This window comes from Cheilinus undulatus, linkage group 16, assembly GCF_018320785.1.
Source record: "Cheilinus undulatus linkage group 16, ASM1832078v1, whole genome shotgun sequence".
Lineage (NCBI taxonomy): Eukaryota > Metazoa > Chordata > Actinopteri > Labriformes > Labridae > Cheilinus > Cheilinus undulatus.
Window position 1 is genome coordinate 28,595,195 of NC_054880.1, and position 21,322 is coordinate 28,616,516.

At 39.7% G+C, this 21,322-nt stretch overlaps 1 protein-coding gene across 5 annotated transcripts in view; it reads right to left on the reverse strand.

Moving 5' to 3' along the window:
* ptprua (protein tyrosine phosphatase receptor type Ua) overlaps positions 1 to 21,322 on the reverse strand; it is a 336,553-nt gene that overhangs the window by 18,135 nt on the left and 297,096 nt on the right. For all 5 annotated transcript variants that reach the window (XM_041808358.1, XM_041808356.1, XM_041808357.1 and 2 more), the window contains 6 exons: positions 15,229 to 15,326; positions 11,963 to 12,079; positions 9,333 to 9,487; positions 5,910 to 6,045; positions 5,014 to 5,163; positions 2,461 to 2,775 (listed from right to left, as the gene is read on the reverse strand). In XM_041808358.1, coding sequence (XP_041664292.1) covers positions 2,461 to 2,775; positions 5,014 to 5,163; positions 5,910 to 6,045; positions 9,333 to 9,487; positions 11,963 to 12,079; positions 15,229 to 15,326 — 971 coding nt within the window. The remainder of the gene's footprint in view (positions 1 to 2,460; positions 2,776 to 5,013; positions 5,164 to 5,909; positions 6,046 to 9,332; positions 9,488 to 11,962; positions 12,080 to 15,228; positions 15,327 to 21,322) is intronic.

The following is a 21,322-nucleotide window of genomic DNA, read 5'->3' on the forward strand; positions in this document are numbered from 1 at the left end:
GATGAGAGAGACTCTGCATACAACAACTGTTGCCCTGGTTATTCACCAGTGAAAGCTTTATGGGGGAATGGAAAAGAGAAAGCCACTGTGAAAGAAAACTTGATTTAAATCTCAACTTAAGTTTGCCATAAGGAATGTGGGAGACTCCATGGTGAAGTGGAAGAAAGGTCTTTGGTCTGACAAGACCAAAATGGCGCTTTTTGGCCATCAGACAAAATGTTATGTTTGGCAGACATTGAACACTGCACAACACCACAAACGCACCATCCCCAATGTGAAGCACACTGGTGGCAGCATCATACTGTGGGGATGCTTCTCAGTAGCCGGCCCTGGTAAGCTTGTACAGATAGAGGGAAAAATGAATGTAAAATTGCAAAATTTAGGAAAGTCCTGGAGGACAATCGTATTTAGTCTGCAAGAGAATTAGGCTTAGGGGAAGATTTCTTTTCCAGACAATGACCCAAAGCTACAGCGAAAGCCAACAAGGTGAATGTTCTGGAGTGAATGAGTCAAGCCCAGACATCAATCCAAAAGAGAATTTGTGGTTGGACTTGAAAAGGGTTCTTCATGCCCAATCCACATGTAACCTGACAGAACTTGAGCAGCTTTGCCAAGAAGAATAGAGACTCAGTGTTGTAACTGCAGCCAAAGGTGCATCTACTAAATACTGACTTGAAGAGGGTGAATATTCATGCAATCACTTTTATTTACAATGCATATTTTTATTCAATTGACATTACTTTATAGGAATCTGTTTTCACTTTGACATTAAAGAGGATTTTTTGGTATAAAAATAAAAGGGAAAAAAGCCAAATTATATATACCATGATTGAATTATATATTCAGTAAAAGTGTAAAAAATCCAAAGGGTTGAATACTTTTTTTATAGGCACTGTGAGGGTGATAACTGACAATAACAATATAAAGGGTTTACCCCCTGCTGTTTTATCCACCCACTCAGTCACTTCGTCTTGGTGCTGGATCGAGTTCAGTGCACATTAATGTTTGTTTTTCTGCTAACTACCAAATGTGTCCTCACTGCTCTGTTATAAACTATAAAAGGATCATGGGCCTTCTGGTGTAAAACTTGTTGTCCATTCAAAAGTTTAATGTTCTGAAATCCATATGAACTGCTGCTACCTCCCATTTTAATTGATTAAACAGAAATTTTCATAGAAAAGTTTTTGACAACATTTTTTAGAATGACTTCTCTCAGCATCTCCATCTATGGCTGACTTCTTGCAACCCTGTCCTCCCTGCGCTGCATGACAAACAACACGTGTGATCAGGCAGAAACTCTGCCAAACCAAAAAACCTTGGCATAAAATTTGCCAGCAGACTCACAGCCTTAATGAGTACAAATATTATTGTGGAAGGAATTTAAAGGAGTTTAAAGGGCAAATGACAACTTAATTCTGAAATTGAAAAATGTCTTTTTCCATCCTGCTTCAGCTACATCTAACATGATCTCTGCTCAGTTTAATGAGGTGTGCAGGCAGAGATGTATAATGGCCATAGATGTCTGCTGCACAGATCTAACAACATGCTATCCTGACGTTATTTTTCTTTTCAAAACTTTACAGGATTGATATTTGATAAGCTCTGTGTCTTTTGCAGCTGGAGTTGTTTCATTCCTGTCGAAGTTGGGAAACACTTTTTTATTCTTTTCCAGAAATGAAAAGAGCTCCTCGCCTTTGAGAATACTTAGACGTAAAAGAAGGCTTCTTCTGATCTCTCAGGATGGAGGAATTGTTATTTTAAGACGAGTCTGCTGGCTAAGTAGACAAAATTTATGAAGGAGTGTGCCAACATTATGTTCTACATTACTGTTTTTTAATTTCTCTACTTCTGCTTTGGTCTGCAGCTTGCACTGATAAATTGGATCTGACACTCTACATTCCAGAAATCTCCTCCAGGTAACTCATGAGTTGCATTTTTAAAGGGAAAGCTGTCACTGTCAGAAGTTAAACCTCTGTTGGACAAACTACATGCATGCATGCATGAGTGTTGTCTGTGAATTTGCATCTATTTTATGACTTTAGATGTAATTGCACCGCAGGATAAAGACTTGCACTGCTTAAATGGTACCTAAATTCCCTGAGTTTTGGCCATGATGCATCCACTCTGCAATACAAAAAAAAATGCCTTGAGAATATCATAGACAGAGATGGGAGGGATAGGGCACAAAACACCTCCTCCTTCATGCTGACACCACCAGCTGCAACATCATACATAACGAGCATTGCTTGGTTCTGTAGCATGCTCGATGGCTAAAGCACCAGTGACAGTTCTACAAGAGAAATGTGGTTTGAAGTAGAGGACCACAGTGGTCCAGCACTATAGCGGCCTAAAATGTTACCACTGGCAGTGAGTGCTGAGGTAGCCAACATTGATGTCATAGAGGGGAAGGAAAGGAGAAGACATCTCTGAATGGTAGACAATGCCACTGTTTCCTCTTACCCAGGCAGAGTTGGACTGGTTAAGCTGGTTGAGCATCACCACAGAGGTGCACCCGTAGTCGTACACCAGCCTCCAGAAGTCAGTGGTGGTCCCCGGCAGAGGATGTGGCGTTACCACGAAGGCGGCTGGCCGGAGGAAGCTGTCAGCGAGCGCTGCGTTGATGTAGTTGCTGCTCTCTCCTTCAGTGGTGACCAGGAAGGCCAGGGAGCGGTCCGGTGGCAGGACGTCCATGCTTCGGTTCTTCTCACGGTTTCTGGGCATCAGAGAAATGCTGCATTCCTCCACGTCCAGGTGAGGAGTCACCGAGTTCAGAGTCTGAGGACAGAGCAGAGGGGAGATAAGGAGGGGGAGTGTGCAGAAAAGATAATCAGAAAGGTTGGCATGTTTGTGCATGAGAAAGAAGTGTTCAAATTTATGATGTAGAGATAAAATGAAAGACTGAGAATGGAGATTAAGATAAGAGGTGACAGACATAGAGGAACAGAAATGGGATCAAAGAGAGGTGGACAGACCCAATAAAAATATTCTCCACTCAAACAGCCTCACTGCCAATACTTGACAAGCATAACTATCTCCAATCATCACTGGGAAACTTTAAAAACAAGTTAATTATCAGTCATAACCCCCTCAAGGCTTAATGGATAAAAACACATTTTGCACAGCCTCATACATTATGAATAAGAAAATTATGAAGCAATGGGAAATAGAAAGGACTGTTTTCTAACTGGCTTCATTTTCTGAATGACTCCCTATCGGTTTGGACAAATGAACAGACCATTCCAGCTCATAACTGAAATATTGTGTTGGTAACAAGTTGCAATTATGAGGCTGTCTTATTGGACGTCTCATATGAACAGCAATGAGAGGGTCATTGTGCTGCTTTGGATAGAATATTTATATTGCTGCACAAGGTCGCCCAGACAACAACTTTGTGATGCTGGAAGTAAATGTACTAGGCTGAAACTTCACATAACAGATAAACACGTGTTCCTCAGCTTTTGTGCTGAGCAATAATGTAAGTCACGTCTAATGCAGTCAGCTTTAGCCATGACAGCCTTCTCTCTCATGCATTAGCACATTTCTTTCTACAGTTGGGTATGTAGCTTACAATGAACATACAGAGAAAGACACAGTGCATATGTAAAAAAGGAAAACATTAGATACGGACATATTATCCACTTTTAATAGATCTACCTTGAAACCCAATCTATACTTGCTGCTCTGGTTAGGGAAGAATTGGTGCTTAGACCTACCTGTAATTTCTAAGACCAAAAGATTATTACTCTTCTCCCTGTTTGGTGGGACTCTGAGGGCCTCACATGCTCGAGAAGTCTTGAAAGTTTGCAGATGCATCAGTTCTCAAAGATGTTTGCAAGATTTTGTGGGCTTCAAACAGAGTGAATACCAAAGTGTCCCAACGGGGCCCCCAGTTTTCAAAGTTAAAGCCCCCTACTTTAACTTTGCCCATAACTCTGAAATTTGGTGGGAAGTTGCAGCTTTGTTTGACTTATTAGATGTATTGTTCAATACAGAAAGCTTTGTGTAGGAACACACTGTTAATTTAGTCTGCATGCAGAGAATAAAATAAGGTAGACAAATATTAAAAATGGTATAATATTGTTAACTAGTGAACAGTGTAGGCAGAGACGGGGCATTGGACTGGATAGGCTGTAGGCAAAAATGCATAAGTATTAAAGTAACAACCTTTACTCCTCAGTGCTGTTTATCATTGTGATGCATAGAAATAGATACACATAAACTGTGTGGGTGATTATTTTCTTCAAGCTGTGATACTGCTAAAAGCACACTGGATTTATCATCAATTGCATCTATTCACCCTGTCTCCAGGTTCAATTCCTAAAACATACTGACTAATGATATCAAAGAGCAAACACAAGCATAGACTTGTCTTGCTTGCGCAGTTTGCTCTTGTTTTGTGTCTGACTGTGGAGATGAGCTGTCTCCACTCTTAGCTGCACAGAGCTGAGCTCTAATCCTGAGAACATGTCATTCCACAAAAAGATGAAGAGCTAGAGGTAAAGATGACACTTCTGATTGGTAGATTTTGAGTTCAGATTTAAGAAGTGGGATTAAAGAATGTTAGCAACGTAGCTATGTTACCTATGTAGCTCTGTATCCACACAGCTAATGTATCAACGTCAGCTATGTTTGCTGTGTTCGAATGTTTTCATGGAGGATAGGCTTTATTCTTATAAGCAGACTGTCTACTTGGCTTCATCAAAAATTGTATCATTAGATTATGGAGGTCAGGTTTTTAATTTTTTTCACTTTTGGTATAATAAAAGTGAGCTTCCTTGTTTTCTTTCAAAATAAAAGCAGGTCTGTATCCAAAGAGGACGTCAATTACCCTCAGTTTAAGACAAAAAGCATTTTAAATGCAAAAAAATGAAAGATTAACAGGAGTTTTGAAATAAATCAGGACTAAAAAGTCACTTGAAGTTATTTTGCCAACTTTCAACAGGAATTAATGCTGTGTTATAACAACTGGAACAAAAAGATATTTGCTGACATTGATAAAATCAGATTTCGTACCTGAAACTCCTCTCTGAGCTGTGATGTGTTGCTCTGAGAGTCAACCTTCAGCATCTCCTTATAGGTGAGAGCGAACTCATTGACCGGGATGGCCGTCTCTCCACACAGACACGCCTCGAGGATGGCATCATGGATGAAGACATACTGCTCCTGAAAGACAAGCACAAGGGGAAATAATCACAAATTTATCAAGCCATATAAAAAAACACTCCTTGCACTTATGGACTTCCTCACTATTAATTGCCCACTTAAGAGGAACAATGCTGAATTTAATTACTGCTGCTGAAGTTGGCTATTAGTAAAAACTGTCAAACATTTCTCACATTGCAGTGCCCACTCTTACTCATTGTTTTCAAGCAGAAAATTGCATATAAATGGGCAAAAAGTACAGAAATCACACATCAGAGGAGCCAAACACTGCCCACACACTGTGCTTATAAAGCGTCATGAGCTGAGCAATTAATGCGGACGCTGGCAGATTTGTTTTGACATCCAACCAAACAAAAGATCAAAGAAACAAGAGTACATTCAAAATGACAGTCGTTTCACTGTCCTTCGTCCAGCGTACTTAACATATTTAATGTGGCCTGGAAGGGTTTTTACGTATGTCCAATCTAGTATGCTTGTGTCGTACCATTTTATGGAACCTTTTTCTTTGACACATGCATTATATATCATAGAATTTAATTGTGATAGAGTATTTTAACATTCTGATATTGGAAACTGATGTTCTATATCTGATTATTTCTTCCTGTACTGGCATTTGTTGTGAAAGAACTTGTTTCAGAGGCTTTCGAATCCTAAAAATAAAAAAAAATTAGGGTGGACATCATGATAATGGTCAAACACCACGGATGAAACAGGCTCTTTAACTACAAAGTGGCCCTCTCACTCACTTCGGTCTGGATCATGTTGATTCGTCGAGAGCAGAGGGTCTTGACACAGTTGTAGATGTCTACCACTCCTTCACACTCAGCCATATCCAGCATGACATCCAGCACAATGTAGCAGCCGGTCCTGCCTGCCCCCATGCTGTTACAGAGGAGAGAGGAGAGAGATTGACAAACCTGAATACAACACTGAAATGAAAAAGTCTCTGCAGGGAGCCTTTAGTAATGATCAGGATTTTTTGCACAAAGCCAAGTGTAATAAGACGCTTTGTTCTGGAGAGAAAGAGGAGAAAGGCAGTGACCATTACGCTCCCATATCAGAGAAAAATCTAAGATGGAGTTTGAGAGTGAAAAACCTTTTAGTCAGGGAGCGGTAAGACATTTATAAACACTCTGCGTAGTGGCCTATGGCTTCCATGTGTGGGTCTAACACAGCGATGAAGGCTGGAGTGGGTGTTTGTGAATGCATCAGCCCCCTCTTGGTACGCTCTTTAAAACCCATCTGTGCGCCTGCGATGGGATGCTTTGTGCCTCAAGAACACATTTGTCTTCATAGTTGTTCCTGTTTTTTTCCAATAAACAGTGAAAGCATCTCCCCACAGTGCATCAATATTGTTGAGGCAGCCCATCATTTATGATAAGATGCTGAGGGATCCGTGCTTTATCAGAATTAAAAGCAGCAATGAGCTGAAGGAGAGGCAGATTGGTTTAAAAGTACTACCATTAAATCAATAAAAGATCTCAGCATCTTTGTTATTAATAAAAATGAGAAAACATTTTTCCTGTGAAATTTTAATTTCATATTACCGCTGATATTTTTACATTCAGACGCTGTCTGTGTTGCACTTAATTAACCTATCTGCTTAAGTTTGGGGCAAATAATTCACAACACAGTTAGGTAATGAAAAATAAAAAAACAATTTAATCTCTCATGTTTGACCTTTTCGATGTCCTTCACTAAAGTTTGAAAATTGGGAGACTATTAAACGCCATGGCTTTGTTAAAATTAAGTGAACTAAAAGGTGTTTTTGTCTCCTAGAACTCCACAATAGAAACCATCAGAGAGTTAGTGTCTTTAACCTCTTTAAACTTGGCATCAACAAAGTTCATCATCTGTTTTGGGCATTCATTCATAATGCTTGGTGTGGACACACCTTAATGCAGAAGAAATAGGAGAGTTGTGGTATTTGTACTTGAGAAGAAGAATTTGAAACATTTTTAATGGCAATTAATTACACACATACAAAAATATTTGGCTAAAACTGGCAAAAAAACTTCAAATATAGCCAAAAAGTGCTCAAAATAGGTTAAAATTGGCAAAAAGACGGGGCAAACATGGGGGGACAGTGGCAAAAATGGGTTCAAAGTGGCACAAATGGTCAAAAAGCTGAAATAATTGGTTAAAGTGGCAAAAATTGGATAAAAGTGCCAAAGATGGCTAAAAATGCCATAAAGTTGAAAAATAAAGGCAAAAATTGGCATAAAGAGGCAAAAATGGGTTCACAGTCACAAAAACAGGCAAAAAGCAGCAAAAAAAGGTCAGAAAGTTGCAAAATAGTGGCAAAAATGTGCATTAAGTAGCCAAAAGGGTGAAAAACATTTAAAAATTATATGTAACTGGCAAAAACATTGCCAAAAAGGTGAATAAACTGCTCAAAAGTGACAAAACAGCTGCAAAAATGGAAGTAGAGTGGCAAATATACATTAAAAGAGGAAACAATGTTGCAATAACATCAAAAAGGTGTTAAAAGGGGCAACAGAAGTAGCAAAAATGGGTGGAAAATGTGTTGAAAGGGGTTAAAAAGTAGAACAAACAAAAATGCCAACAATTGAACCCAGTTATAGTTTGACACACTTTTCAGGTCCAAAATGAGGCAGCTGTTAGCCAGGAAGCTAGCAACAGTGCTTCTGATCCAACACACATGCATTGATATCATCAAGAAATCACAAGTGGGGAGGGCCAATCCTCTGAGTTTTTCAAGGGTCCAAGCCAATTCTGTGGGGAGCTCTGCCTTAATCTTTAACAAAAAAAATTATTTCTTTGGTTAATCAGAGTAAACAAGTATAGAAAAGGATAAAAAATAGAGATATTCCTCTGTAGATTTCACCTACTACACATGTATAGATATGTTCCCTGTGAGCAAAACAGATGTTTCTGGTCAAATAAACATTCAACAGTCATACAGAGAACAAAAGCCACACCGATTCCTTGATCATGTTACAAAATGCTGCTTCATCTTTGTGACTTTATTCTATTTATGTGTGAGATATCCTGATGAATGCCTGTTTTTAGAGTTTGATTTGTGCTGCTGTCACTATTGTGTTCTCCACCTACAGCAAATATGCAGCACCGAGATACTTAGTTATTTTAGGGAAATTTATCAAAGCACACACTCATGCAGGAATAGAAAAGACAAAGTAAGGCTGTGGAGATACTTGCAGTTTAACCTTGTGTTCCTGAACAAATCCAGCTGGGTATTGAGTGCTGTAAATGCTGGATGAAAGCTCTGGAGAGCATGTTAGTGAGCACAGGGTGAATACAACTACCTGTATGGGATATAAACAACAAGCACGGTGATACTCAAAGAGGTTACAATGTAAATTCTAACACCAAAAGCAACCTGATATAGACATGAATAATCAACGGTGATATCAGATCGGCTGAGGTGACAGTGAAAAAAACCCACTGTCAGCTCCATCTGCACTCCGTTTCTATGACATTTTCCTTTATGCACAGAGATAACAGTCCCAGCGTTGTGATTAATTTGGTGACTATTAACTGGTGACTTTCAGCCAACTGTGTTCTTAGATGTCGTCATTACAGCAGCTTTCAACACAGAGAGTGTCCTTGCAAATGCCTAGAGTGTAGTTTATCATTATAACATCAAGACAGTGCCTATTCATCAGCCTAATATTTCATGAAAAGCTCAACTAATACAAACAGCCACAGTCATGTGGCCGAAAGTCACTAATTTACACAGTCACTCACTGGACCAAATCCTCAATCTTATTTCCATTAGTATTATTGGTTTTAAATCCAACCATATTGATTCGTCACCATCTGGTCTGACAGGCATATTTGTCTTGGTGAAATTTCAATAGAGCATTGTTTAGATGGGAACAACTGTGGACTTGGTTTACCAGTCTGTCATTATAACTTTCTGCCACTTGGCTTGTTTCCACTCTGCCTCTTAATTGCTCATACTAGCCGTGCACTCTGCATGTTGCATACACATTACATTATGTTTTAGGATGTGTGCAGACACAACAAATGGATGCAGAGGATGCATGACAGCCATGATGTGCATGCATACGCATTTTTAACAGCAAGTATATCTCCTGCCTAAGTGTGTTGAAGACCAAATAAAGACTAACATGATCAGGATCTTTGTCAGGCTCATTATAAGGTTGGAGGGTAAAGACAGTTACCTGCAGTGGACCACCACAGGACCAGCATCTGGAGGTGTTGAGGCTTTGACCCGGCGTAGGAAAGCCAGCAGGCCGGTGGCGTGGTACGGCACCCCATGCTCAGGCCAGGAGGTGAAGTGAAACTGGCACACCTCATGTTTGGCTGGGTAGCCCCTCTGGAGGAAACAGATGTTAATGAGAAATGTTATTTTTAGTTTGAAATTAGAAACAAATTACCATAAAATCCAGTGTACCAGACACACTTTCAATATCCACTTTTTAATGTGATAATTTGTCTATTGTCAGTCTGACTGAATGGACATACTTGGACTTGAGGGTCCCATATATGAGTGTTTTCCTGCTTTTGACACCATTTACATGCACACCTGGTCTTTTAGATCCCTGCATATGTCATAAACAGTAGTATCCCATTTCTGATTATGCATCTGATTAGCTCATGTGCCTTTGATATTCATTTTTACAACACAAACAGAAATTCTAAAACCCAAGATATAGACACCAATGTATCTCACTAACTTAACACAATTAAATGCCAATATCATGTTACAGATATGGTGTATCCAACTCATTTCCACCAAGTGAAAAAGAAAGTGACTACAAATACTTAATACTTCCTCAAGTCAGACTGGTGTCAGGCAATCACTGCCACCTCTTAAGACAAGGAAACAATGTAAATATATGCTGCCAAGACTTAGGAAAGTGGTGTCTTGCAGCCTGATACCCACAAACTCAATGTTTTCTCTTATCTAAATTTCCTATTAAATTCTTTCGTTGCAGACAGACATTGCTAAGCCTCAGAAGACAGTCCCTGTTGTTGCTGCTGCCATGTTTGTTTTGCTGGTAAATCATTTGGCCGAGGCAGTGCCTGTGCAAGGAGTTGGCAGCTTTCAGAAAGCTAAGTATACAAATCACTGTTTGTCATTTTCTTTCAGAGAGTTCTATTTAGTGAAATCAGGTTCTGACAAAAAGGCTTATGTCAATCATTAGGACTTAATCACAGACTTTTGAACTTATTGGGCAAAGTCTGAGTGGCATCAGCCATTTGGTTACTAAAGCGGGGCTTTCAAGTCCAATCTGAGGGAGCCACCATATTGAAAATTTGGTCTTAAATTAACTTTTGATCAACCTCAAGTGTAGATGGGGTAGACTGTTAGAGTCAAAGAGAAAATTAGGTACATTTGACATTTGTTTTGCCTCATTCATATACATCTGTGCTAATTTCATCTGTAGGAAAGTGAAACACTTTATTTTGTAACTGTTGGAATTTTGGAATAAATGGTCTCATTGTTTTGTTCTATATCTCCTGTTTTTCCTTGTATGAATTTGCCATTTATGATTTGGAAAACTTCATGTCCTACAGGAAAATGCAATGAAGTCTGTTTTCTGTTGGCACTACGTTGGCCTTCAGCTTCCTAACAAACAGATTTTGTTGTCTTGCAGTTACGTCAGCCATGCTCTTATTTAAGTTTTAGGCATCTAGAGGGTTAAGGATTCCCTTACCGGCCAGACGTGCCAAAAGCCGAGGCTTGAGAGGGCAGCCAGAGTTATGCTTGACAAATGTTGACACACGTGTATTGCTTGGCAGCCAAGGTCAAGCTAGATGGCATCTCTTTATTCTGGGTCTCTTGACTGCTGGTGATACATCTGGAGATTACTGGCAGTTTTCGGCACTACCATGGGCTTGTGGCAATCCTACTACCTGCCTGCACGGGACCTTCAGCCGTGCTTAGTTGCCAATTCCATCCCTTACTGTGCCCTTAAGGTGTGGCCTTTGTTATTTTTCCAACAGATTATTTTACCATGCCCCTGGTAATATGCAAAGACATCAAGCGTGAGGTTGAGGTTGAGGTTGTGTTCATCCTCCTTGCCACCCAATGGTGCCCTCAGGCAGGCTTACTCGCCATTACAGGCCATACTGCAGCCTAAATATTTGGCCAATATATGCCTAAAAGCTCTGCACAGTACTGCACATATTTCAACTTCCTCATTGAAACCGAAATGGAAAAACGATTTAAAACAGTGCTTGCCTTTTACAGCACCAACTATTCCAATGCAAATCGTTTCTGAACCAGGCAACAAACAAGTTAATTTCTGATGTGAAAAAAAAGCATTTAACATGAGTTGAGTATGTGATTGAAAAGGTTTTGCAGCCAGCCTCAAGTGGACACTAGAGGAACTGCAATTCTCTGCATGTACTTCATTTTTAACCACAGAATTTTCAGCTTGGTTCTAATACTGCATCTTTTAAAATTGGGGTATACTGTTGTGTAAAAAAACCACATTGATTTCTGGTTTAAATAAAAACCCCTCAGTTAAAGACAACAAGGAAACAGCGGAGGTGGGTAGCGCAACTCACAGGAAGTGTGTCTGTACTTTGCAACTATCACTCTAGGCTGATAGCTAAACGACCAGCTAGCAGTAGTATAAACTCCACATGGTAAAACAATGGTACTAAAAGAGCAAGACAGCTGTACAGAAACCTCATGTTGTTTTTGCAAAATTAATTGAAATTCTCATATAGGACAGACTGTGTCTTACCAGTGCATTTTATGATCCGGATTAAGTGAAACAAACCTCCATCTAAAACAGAGAAGCATTGTCTAGTGTGCAGCACACTGAGTATGACTCACCCTTTCCATGGCAAAGGTGCGTACGGTGTACTCTGCCAGTGTTTCTGTCTTCAGCAGTGTTATCTTAATGTCACCGTAGAGCTCAGTGTCATCGGGCCAATACTTACAGCACTTCATCTAGATGAACCAGAAACAGTTCAAGTTTAAAAGGGTTCACATGCACATGAAAGACAACAAATCTTCACAGCAATGGGCACTGATGTATACACCTGGAGACATATTTCATCCCCTAATCCCACTCTGACCTTTGCTAAATGTTTTGACTTTTCTACAGCCGCTCCAATCTTCCCCACCATCAGATTTCAGACATAAATGTGTTGACTCCAAGGTGAGATAAGATTTATTTTTATTGATGATTTCTGGAGGCATCTCTCTCTCTCTTTGGAAATTGAACTTACTGTCAGAGATGGTGTTATTTTCCTCTCTCTGTCCCCTACCAAAACCTTGAGCTTTTGAAGAGAGTGGCTTTTTATTTCTAAATTGATATAGTGTTTTCTGGGTGTCAACATTATCTTTCTCTGCTGGTTGCATTCAGTTTTCAAAAATTCTACTCCTTTCACCTACAAAGCCTGAACAAGATGATAGAGTAGCGCCATCGGGGATGGAAGTGGCACATGAACTGCCAAGTGAAAAGGTGAGATCTTAAAAAACACTTTTATCATACAGAGTTTTTTTTTTTTTTTTTTAGCTCTATACTGCTTTTGTTCTACTTTTGTTGTCATTATACATATTCATTCTTTCAGGAAATACACTTCATTTTGGAACTTGGCTGCTGTTCATTCACACTGACCATTTCTTTGGTACAGCTGTTTGACTGCCCATTAACACACATATCTATTCAATCACATGGCAGCAACCAGTCCATTTAGGCTTTGTGAATCTGATGCGCTTGAGTTCAAACCAAGCATCAGAATGGAGGAGAAAGGTCATTTAATTGCATAGCAAGAAGGTGCCTGGTTAGGGTTAGGTTTAGGACAGTGGTTCTCAACCTTTTCAGCCTGTAACCCCCAAAATAAAGGTGCCAGAGACCAGGGACTCCACTGCACCTGAAGGTGGTTAAACATAGCCATGCACATAAAGAATAGTCATGTGCAGACAATGCTGCCCATAAGGAGGGACAAAGGGGGAAGGTTTCTGGGACCCTACCAAACTGGAGGCCAATGGAGGTCAGCAAAATCATCGTCCATTATGAAGTTAAGCGGTGAAAACCATATTTTCTATTTCACCTGAATAATAACCACTCTTATCAAAGAAAATATCTTTATTTATTTATTTGTGTAGTGAATGAATGAAATGAAAATAACTTTGTTAAATACACAATTAAAATGGGTTGAAAATGGCTAAAATTGGTTAATAATGGTAAAAATGGTGGCAAAGGTGATGAAATTGGATTTTTAAAGAACATAAATGGGTTAAAGTGGCAAAAATGGGCACAAAAGTGGTAAAATGGGATTAAAAATTGGCTGAAATTGCTTTAAAGTGCAAAAAAATGGTGGAAATTAGATGGAATGGGATGAAAAATCAATATAACCTGGCATAAATGGGTTAACAGTGATTTAAATGGGCAAAAAGGGTTGTAAAATGTGGTTAATAGTGGCAAAAATGGGTCAAAAGAGGCAGCATAAGGCAGAAAATGTCAAGAATGGGTTTAGAAATGGCAAAAGCATGCAGAAAAAAGTGGTGGAAAGGGTTTAAAATTGACTCAAATTGGTTTTAAGTGACAAAATAAAAAGTGATGACAAAGGGTTAACATTTGGTTAAAATAGTTGAAAGTGGCAACAGTGTAATTAAAAAAAGATTCTTAGTTTTTTTAAGGCATCTGGTGACCCCCTTTCAGTGTCTCATGACCCTGGGGTCCCAGCCCCAGGTTGAGGACCACTGGTTTAGGAGATATGGTAGGGAGAGTAGGTGAAAGCAGGGCCTTTCTGTGTGGAGTAGCATACATTTGTAGGTGCTCCCAAACGACATGCTACAAAGGTGGATCTAAATACATGCTCATTAGGTAAATTGGCGTCTCTAAATTGCCTGAAGGTGTGAATGTGATTGTAATGCCCAATGACAGCTGGGACTTTCTCCAGCCCCCTAAGACCCTGGAAGAGACAAGTGGATGGATGGTTTATGGTGCTGTCAGGCTTTAATACTGTTTACATCAAATTCTGACCACATCATCTAAACATTGAAGCAGAATTGTTGCAGATTTAACAAACCTGCCCACACTCTTCTACTCTTCTTCTATTTTTTTGAACTAATGTGAAATGTAGCCTCAGTTTGGTTTTCTTAGCTGACAGGAGTGGGGTGGGACCTTCTGCTGTAGCCCATCTGCTTGGGCTACGGCAGGAGCCCAAACATGTTTTGCATTTGGAAAATGCTCTTCTGCACACTTTGGTTATTGGCTGTTTGTCACTGTTGCCTTTTTTAATCTCAAACTAGTCTGCTCCTCTGACTTGAGCCATCAACAAGTCATTGTGGTCCAGAGAACTGCTGCTCACTGGATATTTTCTCCATTTCTGACCATTTTCTGTAAACCCCAGAGCTGGCTGTGTTTGAAATTCCCAGTGGATGAGCAGTTTGTGGAATACTTAGACAAGCCCATGTGGAACAAACACCCATGGCATGTTCACAGTAAAATGTTCACACATAACCATCTCCAGGGTTTACAGAGAATGGTGAGAAAAAGAGAAAATATCCAGTCTTACTGATGGCAGAGGTCAGAGGAGAATGGCCACACTGGGTGCCACTTATGTCAGCTACAAAGAGGAAACTGAAGCTGCAGTTCACATGGATTCACTGAAATCCATGATAGAAGATTGGAAAAACATGCCCTGGTCTGATGAGTCTTGATTTCTGCTTCCACATTATGATGATAGGGTCAGAACATGAACGCCTGCCTGAGCAGTAACCAACAATTAATAAATACAAATAAATACAAAATTTAGGCCCAAATTTTCCTTTGGTGTCTTGAAATATCATTATATTCTGAAGTAATGTTTGCCATTCAGTTCTGCAGGAATGTATATGATAGTAGAGGACATGATGTTCCTCCACAGACCTTCGTAAACATCAAAGCTTTGACCTTGTAGCACCAAAGCAAAAAGAGATCACTCATGATCACACAGCAGCAGCTATTTCCTCCCACTACACAAAGCACAACAGCACTTCCTCTGATGTATAGTGAATGATAAAGGGAGCTCCAGGAAAGCACATTTCCTCCATTCATCATGGCAGCTGGCTCAAGAGGTCACAGGACAAAGGGAAAGAAAACCTACCCTGCCCACTTCAACCAGCTTGGTGATCATGACAATACTGAAGCAGTTCTCTTGCCAAACCATCCGCCAGAAGTCGTAGATCATCTCCTGCTTTGGGCCTGCGGAGGAGGAGATATACAGGAGAGGTATAGGTGGAGGAGTGGGTGGGGAAAAAAATGAGGAGAGGAGGATAGGGAGGGCGGAGAGATGAGCCATAAGTCAGAGAAAATAGCAGCAATAACCATCAATGTAGAGGTGCTGTGTAATCCATGCCAGGGAACAGAGTAACAATGTGTCATTCATGAACTATTGCCTGCTATGTGTTCTACCAATACTACAGAGGAATGTCATTTCAATACACCCACAAATCCTGCGCTGTTGTGCAAACAAGCTCCTGTATTGCCTTTCGCAGGCAGCGGTGGCTGACACAAATCACAGCCCACCGGAGAAGCTGACACTTTCATTGATTTCATTACACCTCAGCTTTGATAATATCACAGGGTCCTCCTTCATACCCACTCCTCTGCCAAACACAGTGCACCCCTTTATGAACAAGATGTTGATTCATCTCCACCCACATAGTTTGTTTAATAAGAATGTTATCTCTTCACTCGTACACAAGCAACTACATGACTTTTGTGAGAGAAGGTTATCAGCCTTCATATTTTAGCGTGCAGGAAACAGAGCATTACTTGTCGCTTTTTTATGATACAATTCCTTTATTTTACTCTCATTTTTGGCTGTATGCTTTAAATATACATAACATGATATGATAAAGACCAGAGATCAAAGCGTTCCTTTTATAACTGTATTAATCGCTTGCTATTTGTCATTTTAGGCGCATTGTAGTTGCACTACTGTAGTTGGGCAGCAGCTGGACGCGACTCACCTTCCTGTTCTCACAGTGATAGAAAAATGGACATGCACCTCCTTTAGAAGTCTAATTTCCCTAAAAAAGCAACCTCAGAGGAAGCCCAGGGGACAATACAAAAGTATTTTGCAACTTGTGATATTAAACGTTTCACTTTTTGCATTTCCCTTGAGATATTTTTGTTTAATTTCCTATCCATAGCAAGTGCTTTTTTCATCGTTAAGCCAATGCAATTACTTTCCCAGGTTTGGTTTTACCCAAACAGACAGAAGAATGTTCTCACTGAGAGAGTAAAAATTACAAAGTAAAGGCAAGAAAAGTTTGGCCTCTTGAATTTCTACACTCAAACCCTAAAAAGCTTAATCAATCCATCCACTTTCTACACCACCTATCCCATTTGGGGTTGCAGGGGGCAGGAGCCTATCCCAGCAGTCACTGAGTGAGCGGTGGGGAACAGCCTGGACTGGTGGCCAGTCAGCTGCATGGCTAAAAAGTTTAAATGCTGTCAAATTTATCAGGGATTGATGATGTAAATAAGTCATTTTGTACATGCACTCCTTAATATTCTTTATGTTAAACAAGGGTTTTGACAGGAAAAAAAAACACTTTAAATCTATTTCCTAGCTCTAAGTAAAAGTTTGTGACCAGACTAGCGTAGCAGTGAAGCACTCATTGAAATAATCATCTAAAAGTCAGGCTCAAAAATGTAATCTCTACTGTGCTCTCCTGATCATAATGTTCAAACAAAATCTTGCTGTATTGAAAATGGTCCCCACAATACAAATCCAGTATTAACACCAAGCGTCAATGTTAAAATCAGCATGATCACACTGATTTCCTACAGAATTATCCAGACAGCAACCAAATGATTTAATGCAATTCAGCATGACTCAAGATACAGTGCTTAACAAATTTATTAGACCACCCTACCCCTAACCAAAGTAAGGTTTATGCCACAGCTGCCCTAAATTAACAGCATTGGTAATTACCAAAATCATTTTTTATGTTTCTGCAATGGTTAATACACCAATATGTAGAAACTCTTGAACCCAAAGGATATTTTTAATGCTAAAATATAATTATTATAGTTATCCATGAATTTTCAGATGCACTGATTTACAAAAAAACTGAAAAAATAGTAAAACACATTAATATTTCTTGATTAATATGTCAAATTATAGTTATTTACTTGCATTCCTAAACAGAAAAATTAGTTTTAGTGGTTGAATGTCATCATGATTCATTTCTGATTTCTCAGAGAAGCCCAGTGAGCTGGCTCAAATTTGGGTGAATTCACTTTGAAATCCCTCATTCCTGTTCAAAATGGTAAAACATAGAGAGCTCACTGAAAATGAAAAAGTCCGCATTAAAGCACTTCATGATGCTGGATGGTCTTTGAGACAAATATGACAGGTGGTCTAATAAATTTGTTAAGCACTGTATCTCGGCACAACTTTTCCCCCCTACTTCTCTCTTTGTATTTTTCTTGCACTAAGGTGGGCAAGGAACAAGTAATGAGGGAGATGACAAGCATCAGGAGTGTAAAGCACCAAATTCCCTTATTTTTTCACTTTTTCACTCACAGAGCTTGCTAGCTTGCTTTATAAAGTGGAGATAGTCGTGTATTATTATCTCTTTCTGTGTTTAAAATATTTCATACTCTGTCTTGTGTCAACACTGATGCAAGACTATTTGTCTCAAAGCTGTCAAAAGTACTTAAATACAGAGTATCTCATTTCTGTTTGTCTGCATTCGAAATAAAAGTGTTACCTGTAATGTTTTCTACCAAACTGCAGTGATGCATTTTGGAACGTCAGCATGTGATGCTGTGTGATGCTACACAACGACTACTGCTTGCATGCTGTTAGGACATGATGTAAGATCTATAGATTTCTTCAAGTGTAAAATTAATCTGATCTTTTTTGATTCACTCTGGCAGAGCTCTGAGAGGTGAAGCAAAATTTCAAAATAAAAGCACCAAAGGCATTTTGGTTAGTTTTTCATTTAGTTCTCTAAAGCAGCGGATCTCAACTGGTCAGACATCAGGACCCACCATCACCTCCTTAAGAGAAATTGTGACCCAAATTTTTGAAAATAACCAAGCACTCAAATTCATCTAATAAAGAATTTGGCAGTTTGGACCCTAAATGGAATATACACAATCAATCAAAGAGCCAGGCCAAAATGATCATTTTCTTTAAAAAGAACATCATTACAAAAAGAAATGAGAGCATGCATCTATTTTACCTGATTTCCCAAGACAGGATGGAATTTGGATAATTTCATTAGGGATTTTATCAATATCTTGGAAGAACCTGCTTGTTATCCAAAGAAAAACAGATGAGGAAATTGTAATCTTGTGACAAACACTGAAATTTATTCATCCTCATAGGAAAACCTAGTATAAATGTGCCCTTAGGGCTTCCATACAGTAGACGTTTTAAAGGATTTTTTTCCCTGGCACACATTTCACGACCCACTTGAAAGAGCTTTGCGACCCACTTTTGGGTCCTGACTTACCAGTTGAGAACCACTGCTCTAAAGTGCAGGAGGGTTTTTGTTTTTGCTTTGAAAATGGCATAAATGGAAACAAAATCTAACTGAAATTAAGATATTTGATGACTGTGGTATTAATATCCACATTAAAAATGAATTAAAAAGCTGCTAATAAAAGATTCATGTTTTAACAGACTGTTAAACCATTAAATCATCATAAATTTGGACAACCTTGATCGAAATGACTATGGTCCTGACTAAATTAAATTAGCAGGAGCTGACAGTGTTGAATGGCTCTAACAGAAAGACATTGTTGTGATCCAGTGAGCAGATTTCAAAAGCATGGAGAGATGTTTGGGAATGTGACTGAGATAGAACACAAAATCCCTGAATGCAGTCTAAAAACGGTACAGAAAGCAGCACACAGGCCTGTAGAGGTCTTTGTCTCCACATATAAACAAGACAATGAGGTATACTGAGCCCTGTTTTCACATCCTATTTTTTTTTTTTTGTTGTGTTTTCTTAACAAGAGAAATCAAAAGCTTCGCGTTTGACTACAACCCCCAGGGCAAACATGCAGAGACCTCTGTAGACTGTGAAATACAAATGGGAGGAGGAGGAGTAACAACCTTACTTTTCTGTTTCAAAACCAGGCCATGATTGGAGTCAAACTAACACATTCTCTTTCCTAACAGCGAGATAACGGTCTCTTCAGCGGTGGACACAAGGTCGGCTGGTGGCAGCTGATGTGTGTTTTAAATCACACATGTGGGTGATTTCTCCGTTTTCCTTCATTTTTATTAACTTTTTCATCAGTACCTCCCCTGTTAGTGATGAAATACAGGTTCCTATGTGTATGTATGATATATGAGATGTTAATTTTTCAGCTTCATAAGGAGAAACGTGCTAAACGCACCGCCAGAGGGACACTGCAGTCATCTGAGACCGATGATGTGTGATCCCTGTGCCTGGGTGAATCTGTATGCAAAGCACAACATGCTGCCGCTTTGGACTCGCTCTTTCAGAGTGCGCTTGACATTTCTCCTCCTCGTCCGCCTCTCCTCTCATCCGCCTCCTCCCACCCTTCCTCCCTCATCTCTGGACATAATAGAGAGTTAGCCCAGAGCACCTGCTGCCTGCCGCACATTCACAGCTGCCGCAAGACTCGTCAAAGATACAACAAATCAACTTCTACCTGCAGAGCACCCGGGGCCCAGCAGCAATACACAGAGCACGATGGTGGGTGCATGCAGAGCGTGAGGTGCAGGTAACAGTTTTAATGATGCAGTACAAGTACTGTGCCCTATATGTGCATGTTCGTGCAGTAAATAAATAGCTATTACATCAGCTAAAAAAATTATTGTACTGTCGTTTCTGCCTTAGGGCGCTTTCACACCTATAGATCCTTTTCTTTGTTCTGATCCAGATGATAAAATGATTCGTTGTCGTTTTTTTCCTATGGGTCATTTTGTCTTCACACTGTACTATAGTAAAAACAGCCAGAGAACACCCCAAGGAAGGATGATCTTTACGCCAAACATGCTTTCCTAACTGTCTGAACAAATGGAGTGGGTAATAGCTGTCCTTTGCATAACCAGATGGCTCAGAAATGCTTGCAAGTTACTTAAAATACCAACAAAAAAGGTGTTAACTAGCACTGAAGAACAATCCACACAGAAACTTAGCCCAACTGATGCCCTACCTGCCCCCCCTTCAACTGAAATACATGGTTTGAAAGATTGGAAAGATGGGATCTTTGGCAATTAGAATATTTAAAATATGAAAACCACACAGTTTAATGGGTATTTATGGGCCAAATTTAGTGGCCAGTGACCTAAAAACTTTTTTTAAAGAGGGACTGGCAATGTAACATCTTAAAGCAAACTAAGTTAAAGTTATACAAAGACCCAATCTTGTGACCGCCATCATAAGCTGACATCACATGCCTTATGTGTGGTCTTTATCAGCTTGAAAGAGTTGGATCTTTCCTTTTCTAAAGTTGCTAATACATGTGAACTTGAAAAATACGTTAACAGGCAGGAACGGGAAAGCCCTTGCTGAATGGTTGATTGTTGGTCTTTCCAAACTGAGTCTGATACCCTCAAATTCCACATACTCCACGTATATTGCGTTTTGCGTGCACAGTGCCTTTGCTCAAAGGAGAATGCGCGACCTCACACACTGGAAGTGTTCCCGGGGTGCAGGCCTAGGCAGCTGGAGACTTGAGATCACAAGATCACAGGAGTACTACGAGTCATGCTAAAAAATTACTTAAACATCAGATTGTTTTGCCTTTCTGGGGTTGATTTGTCATTTAGACATGATTCCATTATTTTTTGCTTCTGCCATGGGTGAGTTTATCAGGAAGTTAAAATGTCAAGGGTTAAGTTAAAAAGCCTTTAATATCTCAGGGCATATGTAATAAAAGACAATAAAATCAAGCGAGTCAAGCGAGTGTGCCCTGGTGGCTTCTCCGTTTTTTGAACAATTTATACTTCACTCTTCAAGGGCACCTGGCTTTTACCTGGAGTTTACCACACGAGAGCATACGGTATATTTCTCCTTTATAATGTTTGTTTTCTACAAAGGATGTGCGGTCTCATGTACAAATCTGTGGTTTTCCACCTCAAAAGGTTACTTTTCTTCTTCAGTGGTGTCTCTGTGACCCACTCACCAATTGGTGACCTGTTGCTTGTGCCACAGGTTGTCAGAAGATCTAGTTTTTACATTATAGTGTACAACCCAGAT